General features: G+C 36.9%; 1 protein-coding gene across 4 annotated transcripts in view; it reads left to right on the top strand.

The window, feature by feature from the left end:
- Positions 1–11067, top strand: part of SNAP23 (synaptosome associated protein 23) — a 39874-nt gene extending 28807 nt beyond the window's left edge. For 3 of the 4 annotated variants that reach the window (XM_088839770.1, XM_088839771.1, XM_088839772.1), the window contains 4 exons: positions 1851–1883; positions 7010–7168; positions 8155–8299; positions 9647–11067. In XM_088839770.1, the coding sequence (XP_088695896.1) occupies positions 1851–1883; positions 7010–7168; positions 8155–8299; positions 9647–9712 (403 nt within the window). In that variant the 3' untranslated portion in view covers positions 9713–11067. The remainder of the gene's footprint in view (positions 1–1850; positions 1884–7009; positions 7169–8154; positions 8300–9646) is intronic. The other variant, XM_055435481.2, reaches the window with a different exon arrangement.
- Positions 11068–12677: the final 1610 nt, after the last annotated feature.

Below are 12677 nucleotides of genomic sequence, written 5' to 3'. Positions count from 1 at the left end.
AAAGATGGGCAGGATTTTCTTGGACACTAGGTAAAATATGTTCTTAAAGCAGTCCATTCTCAGCCTCTAATATCAGCAGAGCCTTTTCCTAATGGGTCAGGAGAAGAAAGCTCTTCATAACATATGGAATCAACAGGCTTCTATAACAGAACAGTTGTTCCTTGAAGAGAAGAGAGTAGTATTTCAATTTAAAGACTGATTTTAATTGCCTTCCTTTCACCCATTTCTCCTTTATACCATTGAGACCTTGCTCTCTATGGTATCTCTTTCACTCCTGCCAGGGGCATGATCTTTGTAAGCTTATCTGCTAATCTGTGTTTCAGTTAGACTTACCATATAAATAGCCATAACATGAGCTTCTCAAAGGCAGAGGCAGGATCTTAGTTTTCTGTATAAAGCTAGCTTTATTGTGGTACTAGTAATAACAGCTCAGGTCCATAATCTCTTATCTGCCATTTAGAAATCTAAAAATTTCTGAAAGCCAAAGGCTTGTTTTTAATTAGGCTACAAGGTGTAACCTGAACTGAAGCTGTTTAATAATCTGTCCCATTTAGTGTAATCTGTTTCACCGCAGAAATATTGATATATGTGATGATGTGGTACTGCTCAAGATGTCTCGTATCCAAAGGTTTGGATGAGAGTTGTGAGCCTGTATATTAATTTAGGTTCTTAGTATCCTGAACACTTGAAATGTAATCCTTACAGTAACCTTAATATTATTGAGATAGTTTCTCTTACTATCACCATTTTACATATGGGGAAACAGAGGCACCAGAATGCTACGCTAGCAAGTGGAAGAACTCAGATTCAAAACCAGGCGGAGCCCTAGTTTTCAACTGTATGATGCTACATTGCTTGACTGGCAAGAAAAGAATGAAGGTTTTTGTTGCTGCTATTGTTAGATGTATTGCTATCTAGAAAATGTCTTCAGTAGATTTGTTCTTTGAGATTTCTTTTGTTCACTGGTATTCACTGAAGCCATGTCAACAGATCTTTTTCTAATAAAACGTGGAAATAGCTTCACTTAACAGAACCCTGTATTATAAGAGAAGGAAATTTTAATTTTAGCTCATTCTTTTTAAAGGACTACTAGAATTTAAAAAGACTACCAGGATTAAACTTTAAAACTGTGAATAAATGCCATTCTTTTAGCTTGCTACTATTTGAGTCCTAAAAGCAAAAAGCACAGATACTTATTAAAAATGTTATGTGTTTGTCAATAACTTATTTTTTTTGTTTTGGTCTTGCCTTGTGGCTTGCAGAATCTTAGTTCCCTGAGCAGGGATTGAACTGTGGTTTCTAGCAGTGAAAGCGCTGAGTCTCCTGGACCACTGGGAAATTCCCTTTGTCAGTAACTGATAAGTCGAAATTCTAATTAACAAGAGTTTAAAAAGAGGCAGGTTTAAAATAGGAAGTCTCAGAATTGTAAACTGCCTAATGTCCCAGTTTAACCACTGTCAGACAAAGTAGTCTTTTGTCTTAACTTGCCTCTTTGCATTCTGTGCTTACATTGCCAAACATAATGGCACATAGTTTCAAGACAGGTTGGTATTTCTGGGCAACCTTACTAGAGAAGTTTAAAGTTGGTACTACAGGTTTTATACTATTGAATCTTAAGTCATATTACGGTATAAAAGCTCTGATTTGTTAAAATAAATATTGAATTACTGTATTTTAGTCAACGTATGAGTGATTCCTTCATCCTACTCACTGGAGATACAAAGTATTGAATATTTTGCCTTCTTTTCATGTTAATTCTCATAATTTTAGGACAGAATGTCATTATTCAGACATTCTTAGGAAAAATATACACTGGTTTAAATAGTTTTCTTGTTTTTATTTTTATCTAGATTCTCAGATGTTGGTTGTTTCTATGAAATCAGGCAGGAATTTAAATGCATTATGTTTTGAAAACTCTAAACCTGCTTTTGTTCTGTTTGATTGGCATTCACTACTTTCTGCATTTCATTCTCTCACTTAATTAATCTCTTCCTTTCTAATCTGCTTACTAAAAATGAAGATTTAACATCAGAAGCTGAGCTCAGTAACTGATCAAAGGGAACTGTAAGATGCAGTCTTGTGGCGCAGTTTGGGCTGTTAACCTGCTGTCTAAAGGTGATGCTTCAGATGACTTTTCTGTGCATGTGCATGGATTTTGTGAATGGTGGAGACTCTAAAAGCTGTGCTGTGATGTGTAATGTAAAGTGAATTTGTTCTTGATGAGTGCTGTTTGCCAGAAGATTGGATTGACAAGATCTTAATTTATAATAACATCCTTTGACTAGTGGTTCTGATACTACGTTTTTGCTAAAAAACATTTAAGATTATAAAACTAAAAACACCCCTAAAATTTCCTAAGAAGTTTTAAATAGGTTGATCTTTATAGAAAATTGCTGCATTCTAGTTCTAATCAAAGGTAGGGGGATTCAGTCTAAATACATGGACTTTGATTTCAGCTTCCTATCTTGTGTTAGGTTTTCCTATTCTTTTCTGGCTCCAGAATCAAGATTTCCTCAGTTAAAGTATTGCTTCTAATGATTTTGGATTCCCCATGATTTAGGCCACTACCGAATTGAGGAATTAATTGCCAATGTAAGTCATCTTAAATGCCATTCGGAACAAGGGGGGTATAAATTTAAAATGTTACCATATCTAGTATCTCCTTTTAAAAATAAAGGTATACCTTCTTTATATGTTATCACCTGTTCCATAATACCTTTTATGTCATATGTTAGCTTGCTGTGGTTTCATGTTGAAGGACTGATGCTAAAGCTGAAACTCCAATACTTTGGCCACCTCATGCGACGAGTTGACTCACTGGAAAAGACTCTGATGCTGGGAGGGGTTGGGGGCAGGAGGAGAAGGGGACAACAGAGAATGAGATGGCTGGATGGCATCACCGACTCGATGGACATGAGTTTGAGTGAACTCCGGGAGTTGGTGATGGACAGGAGGCCTGGTGTGCTGTGATTCATGGGGTCGCAAAGAGTCGGTCATGACTGAGCGACTGAACTGAACTGAACTGAATGCAGAGCTAACCAATCTTAACTTTTTATGGACGTTAACCCTCTAGTTAGTCTACTGCTTATTATAATATTTTACTCCTTAATTTTGGATCTTTATGGGAACTTTGAAGACCATAGTTATGTTAGAAAATTGTTTGATTTCTACCCTTTGTTTCTTGCTCTTCTTTTTCTTTTTTCTTGTAACCTGATCACTCCCCACACATGCATACCCTTGTAACCGTTATAATTGGTATTTTTTTAAAAAATTATTTATTTGGCTGCATCGGGTCTTAGTTGCAGCACATGGGGTCTTTGTTGAGTCATGTGAGATCTTTCATTGTGGCACATGGAGTCTCTACCTGTGTCTTGCAGGCTCCGTGGGCTTCAGTAGTTGCTGTGCACAGGCTTAGTTGCTCCAAGGCATGTGGGATTCCATGTCCTCTGCATTGCAAATCAGATTCTTAACCACTGGACTACCAGGGAAGTCCCACAACTGATATCTGTTTTTTTTTTTTTTGATCCCTTTTCTCTTTGGTGTGAAAGAATTATAGCTAATATTGGGCTTTCTTTTTGCTGTTTTTGTTAGTACTAACGTTGACGATCAAAGCTCAAAAAAGAAATTATTAACATTATTGTGTTCAGATTTATAGCAGCTTCATAAACTAAGGGATATTTCAAATTCTTATTTTAATCATGCCCTTTTTGAATGTGATATTTATCTGAAAAAATATGGCACTTAAAGATTATTAATTGGGCTTCCCTGGTAGCTCAGACAGTAAAGAATCTGCCTGCAATACAAGAGACCTAGGTTTGATCCCTGAGTCAGGAAGATCCCCTGAAAAAGGGAATGGCAACGCACTCCAGTATTCTTGCCTGGAGAATTCCATGGACAGAGCCTGGCAGGCTAAAGTCCATGAGGTTGCAAAGAGTCGGACATAACTGAGTGAGTAACACAACAAAGATTATTAAAGTCTTCAAAACTGATAGTCGAGGTAAATCTAACTTTCTAGATGGGAGTTCTTAATTATATTAAAATCTACCACAAATTTGCTTAAGCATTTTATTATGAAATCTAATGTTTTCTCAGAGGGGCTGTTAAGTTTGTTATGCAGAAGAGTTTTGTTGCATATCAGAATGGTTTCTTTCTGTAGACCAGAAACAACCCTGGCCCCATTTTCTCTTTATATAGCTATATTCCAGTTATTTTCAGCTGCTTATAGAGCTCAAATCTCAGGAATGGTAATGGGCGAGAAGAATAAATGTGCCAGTTGGTAATTTGTGCACTTAAAGCCGTGAACTTTTTAACTAAGGATCAGATTGAGGTTGAAATGAAAGAACAAAAATATTTGTCTAAAAAAAATATATTTGTCTAATGCTTACAGAATAATTTTACATCAATTATCAACAGCTCTGTGAATTAATAAATATTGTTATCTTATATATAAGAAAAAGATGCTCAGAGATGGAAATTTGCATGAGACTCTGTAGCTACTGAATGACAGGTCTGGGATTAGAATTCAAGTCATTTTACTATAAATCGTGTGGCTTAGAAAAATCCTTGTGTATACATTTGCTTCCTCCAGATTAATTCCTCAGTGTCCCAATACGTAGAAATACTAAGGTAGACTACCAGAGTAATTTAAAATATTCCTTCTGCAACAGATTGGAAGTCTCTTAGTGTTTCTCTTCCCTGGTTGGGCAGCTAAGTGACCTATTGAATTTAAATAAAACCATAGTGACAATAGATTCCTAGGCTCCACTCCATACAAATTGAAATAGAATCTTCAGAGTGTAGCCTATTTACCTGTGTTTTCAAAATCATCCAGTTCACTTTGGTGCTCAGTCAAGTTTGGGAAATAGTATCTTTCAAGGCACTTAAGACCCTTTGAAGGAAGGCAAATTAATTAAATCATTATTGTTTTTATTAGATACACAGCTGCCTGACAGTGTCCTCATAAACAGGTATCTTTTAGGGTTTTACAACTCAGTGGGAGAAACTCCGTGGTAACAGCATGTGGCAGGATCTTAAGCAAGCCTTAATACCTGGAGTACAGGTGCTGAAAAGGGATGATGATATGCCATCAACAACTTAACAAAGATCACTGCTTTGTAAACATGCAGAACATGCCATAAATGCTTAAATAGCTTTTTTTCCAACCCATTTGAAAATAAATATGAAAATTCAATTGAAGTCAGCTTTTTGCACCTTTTCCCTTTGATATTTGAGGAACATCTTCAAAGATCCAGTCCTCTTAAGGTGGAAGAGTTTGATAACCAGTCTGATTTTGTTTTAAATTATGCTTTTATTGAACTTCATTCACGATATCATATTAAAACAATCTGTGTATACTTTATGCCCCTTATATCTAATTGAAGGAAGAATTCTCAGAAGTTGAAGGAATTTCAAAGATCATTTTTTTTGAGGTTGAGGAGGTTGGAACTCATGTATATCCCTTATTAGATCAAGAGCCCACAAATCCTGTCCCAGTCCAGTGCTTATGTGCTAAGACTCTCCTAAGCACAGTGTCTTATTATTTAGTGACAGTTTGAATTCCAGCCCTCATTATTTAACCTGTTTTACAATCTGATATCCTAGTAAGAGTCCCACTTATATTATTTCTATTAATATTTCTGGTTAACTTTCTGATAAACTTATATCCTGTTTATTTTGCTTAGTTACTATTACGCTGCTTTAGAATTTTGCCTGAGAATTTTAGATAACATGTATCTTGTTAATAAAGAATACAGGTAAATGGGTTTTCTACTGAACAGAAATTATATATAAATATTCATTTAAATAATGTGTATTCCCCCTTGTTCCAGGAAGGATTTAACATGGCTTATTAATAACCAAATAGATTGATTAATTAAACATATAGTACCCTTTCTTTAGCACTGATAATTAAGGTCTAAGATCCAGTTCTTGATTTGCCAAAAATGAATCCTCACATGATCCTATTAAGGAAGGACCCACTACTTTCCTAAAATCTCTCCTTTGCTTTTTCAATTTCAAAACTTCCTCATTAATGTATCGTGGAATAAATCAGAAACCAACATATCCATATACTACTTTTTGATTATAGAAAAGAAAAAACTAGAATTGTGTGAGTGGAAACTTTACCTAGCCAAGTAATCAGTAAAAAAAAGTTTTGTGTATTTTATAATAGCCACTTAAAAGTCATTTTACCAGGTTCCTTTTCTTGCCATTTATACCAATTTAAGTAGCAAATCCCATTGTAAAATTCTGACTTTGGCTAATTTGTAGTTATATCAGTTAATCTAAAGCAGATACTTTTAAGAGGTTTGGATCTAGGATCATTTTTTATTAAGGTGGATAAGTAAAACCCTTAAATGAAATAGCCCTAACCCAGAGGAGACAATTGTGACTGGTTAACAGTGTGGCCAAGTTACTCATTCATTATCTGTTCAATTTGGAACTAATTCGTGCCTTTCTTCATGATGTTTGTTAAGAAAACTTTTTTAAAGAATTTAATGTTAATTAACAAAGTTAACATTTCTAAATTTAAAAAATGGGTCAGGTGGAAATACTACAGTTTAAGTAAGTGGGCAGCTGAGGTCTAAGTACTGCCCATTCGCTCTCAGTCTTCATCAGCCTCTGAGATGCTTCTAAGAAACCCTTAAGGCATCCCAGAACACCTTTCCTAATTTTTTTTCTGGTGTCCTTTAACCTTTTTTCTGGAGAGTGTCAGAGGCTAGGGGAACCTGAAGAATCAAATAATTACATTTTGCTACTTAATAAGTGCTCAGTGAAGAGTTGGTAAAAGTAGTTTAACCTTCAGAAATTTATTTTTAATGTTGGTGGGCTTACACAGTTCATCTTTTTTCTACGCTAGATTGTGATGGAGCATGGTATAGATAATCTAGATCTAGCTGCATGTAGCTTTTATGCTAAGGGTGCTACGGCATCCCCAAGGTAACAAGCACTTATGATGACATGTCTCCCTCTCCTTTTTGGTATGTCTACACTCCTGACTCTTACACAGGACAAAGAACTTTGAGTCTAGTAAAGCCTATAAGGCAACATGGGGTGATGGTGGAGACAACTCTCCTAGCAATGTAGTGTCTAAGCAGCCAGGCCGAGTGACAAATGGTCAGCCTCAACAAGCGACTGCAGGAGCAGCCAGCGGGGGATACATTAAACGGTATGCTAGTTCTTCCCAATATTTTTACCCTTTTCCTAAAGGAATGTCTCTCTCTGGAGGTTGGGTGTATTTTTCCTTGAACTGTAACTTATCAATTAGAAATAGCATTTAATCTTTTGCGGGGTGGGGGGGGATAGTTGGTGTTTTCATGGTCTTTTTTTTTTTGACTGCAAAGCATGTGGGATCTTAGTTCCCCAACCAGGGATTGAACCTGGACCCCCTGCAGTGAAACCACTGAGCTCTAACCACTAGACCACCAGGGAATTCCCTTATTCCATTTTAAAATTTGCCTTCTGACAAAATGGTGACTGGGATTATTGAACTTAAATGATGGATTTTCTTTATAAAGTACTTTACAAATTATTCAAGTAGTCATGTTTTATTTCTGTAAATAAGATGTGATTTAAAATGTATCATTTAGAGTAGGAGTTGGTCAGATCCGTGTAAGGATTTCTGTAAAGGGTCAGATAGTAAATATTTCAGATTTCCCAGGCCATAGAGTCTGAATCACAACTACTCAATTCTGTTGTAGGGTAAAATCAGGTAATGGGCCACATTTGACTTTGGGCCAGAATTTTGCAACCCTATTTTTAGAGCAGTGGTTCTTTAGACGTAAGTGTGTATCAGAATCACCTGGGAGGTTTAGTGAAACAGACTGCTGGGGTCCCTTCAGATCTGGAGTAGTCTAAGAATTGGCATATTTTCATGTCTAACAAGTTCCCAGGTTATGCTGGGAATTACACTTTGAAAAACCTCTATTCTAAAGTCATTTCTTCATCTTCTCTTAAATGGCTTTAAGACATTGTTATCTCTTGAATCAGCCTTTCCGTTTTCACTATAGAATGTTTCCCAAGAATGGTAACCTGCATCTGTTTGGGTCTAACAGTTGCTTACGTCAATTTGCTTATTTTTACAAAAACTAAATCCAGACTCAGTCCATGTATAATTCCCACAAAAGTACTGAATTAAGTGTCTTTTTGTAATAGTATAACAAATGATGCCAGGGAAGATGAAATGGAAGAGAACCTGACTCAAGTGGGCAGTATCCTAGGAAACCTAAAAAACATGGCTCTGGACATGGGTAATGAGATTGAAGCTCAAAACCGACAAATAGAACGGATCACAGAAAAGGTAAGAGCTTCTTACTGCCACAGCAAAATGGCAGTGTGTTCAGTGCCTTTGTGCCAAATGACATCCAGTACAGTGTTCATAATAGACATCTGTGCTGTGTACTCTCAGGGAGAACAGGGATAAGATTCTGTCCTCACAGGCCTTACAGTTTTGATGAATTTCTAACATTTTGAAAAACAACAGTTAGGTCCTCCTATCTCTTACTTAGTTGGTTCATTTTATTTTCTATTAAAATTTTTATTTTGCCTGAGCTAAGTAGTTCTGTTGATATTCAGCAACTAAAATAACTTTATTGTTGGTTCATTTTGAAACCAAGACCTTGGGATCAACTGGTTTTATTTAAAATTCATTAAAATTAAATTTATTAAAAATAATAACAAAATTTCACCCATGAAACTCAACAATCTCTTCTAACCTTTCTGTGAGGTGTCAGGGTTTTTTGTTTGCTGTCTTTCCCCTGAATGAGCGGGTTAGCTTTTGGAATTTTATTGTGTTAGCTAATAACAAATTAGTAAATTCCTGAATCCTCATCTCATGAGTCAGTAGGTAACAATCAGTTCTGCGGAATGGTTCTTGTAGGGTGGACACACAAAAACAAGATCAAGTCTTGTGAATAGCAAAAAAAGTGTGTTTGCTATTTTTTTACTTCATATGATCTAAAAGATGCTGAAATTAAACCATGTTCAGTGTTTGGTAGTGTCACAACTAAAAGCCATTCTTGTTACTTCATTAAGATCTCAGTATACTTTAAAGATTGGGGTTTCTCTGTTGAATAATTTATGATGGATTTCACTCGGGCAAAGAGTGGTTCATCAGATATTTTCAATGCTGTTATGTGGGTGTAGGCTATATATTACCCATCATTTTCATTTACAGATTGATGTGGATGGCAGTACATCTGTTCCAGAGATCTTGGGATAAATTATTTCAGTCTCTGGATTAGATCTAGGGTAACTCCGGATGAGATTTCTATGGTCGGCTCAGGGGACTCCCACAGGATCCAGACCTATAGCAGAGAAGAGCATTCTTATATTTTCATTGCATCTAAATGCAATTGACTATAAGATGCATCCTAGTTTCAGACACATTAAACTGTGAAAAAAGACGTTACAGAACTCACGAAATATTAACACGTTCTTCTGTTATATCTTTCTTGTGTTTATACACCCACTTTTTTTCAAATGCATTTGATATTGTCACTTCTTGCCCAAAATGAGTTTTGTAATGTGACTTTGACTATTTCCTGAATTTTCTCAGTATGTCAGTTACTCTCAGTATATGAAATTTAATGCTTATTAGAGCAACTTACTTTGTCAAGTAATGCTGGTATCTTTTTCTTTTTTCCAGGCTGACACCAACAAAGATCGTATTGACAATGCCAATGCCAGAGCAAAGAAACTCATTGACAGCTAAAGCTACTACTATACTTCTTTATCATTTATTTACTTCCCTAGCTCCTCCTTCAAAGTCATCACCTTTCCAGAGCTTGAAATTTTGGTTCCACACTCTTCTAATCAGGAGATGTGGAAGATCTAGAAGTAACAGTCCCCCAATTTTTTTTTTTTTAATTTTCTCGTTTTCCCTTGAGAATATTCGTAGTCTTCCTTCTAGCATTTTCTTTCTCAATCCATACACTTAGGCTGATTTTCATACATCATTTATAGTGTTATTTTTCATTCTCTCCATTTACTTTAGCAGGTTCTTCTGCTTTCAAAATTTGGAAGCATTGCCAAAGATAGGCATGTGAAAGGAAGCTGGAGGCAGTGGGGGCAAGCACAGGAGGGGAGGCAAGAGATAAGAGGTTGTTACCTCAGTAAAACCTACAGACCCTAAAGCCAAAAGTGGCGTAACCACAGTGAATATCTAGTAGGGTTTAATTTTTATTTTAAGTTTCAATTATTACCAGTTTAGGCCAGTGCTTGGTTTTGGAGCCTGGGTATACAATATTTTTGTTATGCATCACAACTTTGCAACCTCTGCTCCAAAAAAGAACAGAATGAGCTTTTTAAAAGTAAACTTAATTTCTGAACTCTTGGTGATTCACCTATGTACATACATTCTATGATCCATTTCATATTGCACATATAGGAACACATAGTATAAATGAGTAGCTTTATTTTCATATTATTAATAGTATCATGGTCCCATTACAGGCCTATTAACCTCATAAATTTGTCATTAGTCTTTGAGGAAAAAATATGTAAATATGAATGTATAACATGAGAATTTCTCTACAGCAGGGCTTAAAATTTTTTGGAAAAGTTTGACAAAGTGTATCACGTGAATTCAGATTTACCTCAATGCCACGAATTATGTTTAGATAGGAAAAAGAACTTATTTTGATCTCAGGTAGAAAATAGTTAAGATTGCTTTGAGTTTTATGTAGTTTTAAACTTTTTTAAACTAGAATTATTCTGTTTAACTAAATGGTTTAGAAGATTATGCCTTTGGTTTACTTATTAATGATTGCACTATCATTCTCTTATACTCAACTTCCAGAATCACATTTGTTTAAAAAGTGTTATAAGAATCTTACCGGTATTTGTCACCTTTATTTAAAAACTACCTTCTGCACACTTCAAGGCTATTAATGTCGATTGGTTTGACAAATAACTACTGTTTGATCCTTACAATTAAATTTTGTAACTAATGGAATTGTTTATTCAAATAGGTAATATGCTTCTGTGACTGCTTTGGGGGGATGGGAAGCAGTAATTTCGTCAGCTCTAATTTGACAAACTGAATAAAGCAAAGGTCCATAAATCAAATGGCACTGCAACAAACAGCTGACTTTAGCACCCTTCCCACGCTTACTAGAACTATAGGACTTTCGCATCTGTTATTTGTCATGAGGTTCATTTTAATCATTACTAGTCAATGGCAAGCCACTCCAGTACTCTTGCCTAGAAAATCCCATGGACGGAGGAGCCTGGTAGGCTGCAGTCCATGGGGTCGCAAAGAGTCAGACATGACTGAGTGACTTCACTTTCACTTTTCACTTTCACACATTGGAGAAGGAAATGGCAACCCACTCCAGTGTTCTTGCCTGGAGAATCCCAGGGACGGGGGAGCCTGGTGGGCTTCTGTCTACGGGGTCACACAGAGTCGGACACGACTGAAGTGACTTAGCAGCAGCAGCAGCAGACAAGCGACTGAAAGTGTTTGTGGGTGAATACCACAGCCTACTTCCTGGAGGAGATAGTTAACATGGGAAACTTTCACAGGCTGAAAGGAAAACATTTAAAGCGAGATTTTAATTAGGCCTTCAGAAATGCCACATGCTGAAAGGAATAGTTTGGCAAGTGGTAGTAAATGTGTAAAGTTCAGTTCAGTTGCTCAGTCGTGTCCAACTCTATGCGACCCCATGAATCACAGCACGCCAGGCCTCCCTGTCCATCACCAACTCCCAGAGTTCACTCAAACTCAGGTCCATCGAGTCGGTGATGCCATCCAGCCATCTCGTCCTCTGTCATCCCCTTCTCCTCCTGCCCCCAATCCTTCCCAGCATCAGGGTCTTTTCCAATGAGTCAGCTCTTCGCATGAGGTGGCCAAAGTATTGGAGTTTCAGCTTTAGCATCAGTCCTTCCAATGAACACCCAGGATTGATCTCCTTTAGAATGGACTGGTTGGATCTCCTTGAAGTCCAAGGGACTCTCTCAAGAGTCTTCTCCAACACCACAGTTCAAAACCATCAATTCTTCGGCGCTCAGCTTTCTTCATAGTCCAACTCTCACATCCATACATGACCACTGGAAAAACAATAGCCTTGACTAGAAGGACCTTTGTTGACAAAGTAATGTCCCTGTTTTTTAACATGCTATTTAGGTTGGTCATAACTTTCCTTCCAAGGAGTAAGCGTCTTTTAATTTCATGGCTGCAATCACCATCTGCAGTGATTTTGGAGCCCCAAAAAATAGTCTGCCACTGTTTCCACTGTTTCCCCATCTATTTCCCATGAAGTGATGGGACCACATGCCATGATCTTAGTGTTCTGAATGTTGAGCTTTAAGCCAACTTTTTCACTCTCTTCTTTCACTTTCAACAAGAGGCTTTTTAGTTCCTCTTCACTTTCTGCCATAAAAGTGGTATCATCTGCATATCTGAGGTTATTGATATTTCTCCCGGCAATCTTGATTCAAGCTTGTGCTTCTTCCAGCCCAGTGTTTCTCATGATGTACTCTGTATATGAGTTAAATAAGCAGGGTGACAATATACAGCCTTGACATACTCCTTTTCCTATTTGGAACCAGTCTGTTGTTCCATGTCCAGTTCTAACTGCTGCTTCCTGACTTGCATATAGGTTTCTCAAGAGGCAGGTCAGGTGGTCTGGGATTCCCATCTCTTTCAGAATGTTCCACAGTTTATTGTGATCCACACA

The sequence above is a fragment of the Moschus berezovskii genome, chromosome 9 (assembly GCF_049115385.1).
Source record: "Moschus berezovskii isolate FMDL1 chromosome 9, NW_MosBer_1.0, whole genome shotgun sequence".
Lineage (NCBI taxonomy): Eukaryota > Metazoa > Chordata > Mammalia > Artiodactyla > Moschidae > Moschus > Moschus berezovskii.
The sequence above is the reverse complement of the archived record's forward strand: the minus strand, read 5'-3'. Positions and strand labels throughout refer to the sequence as shown.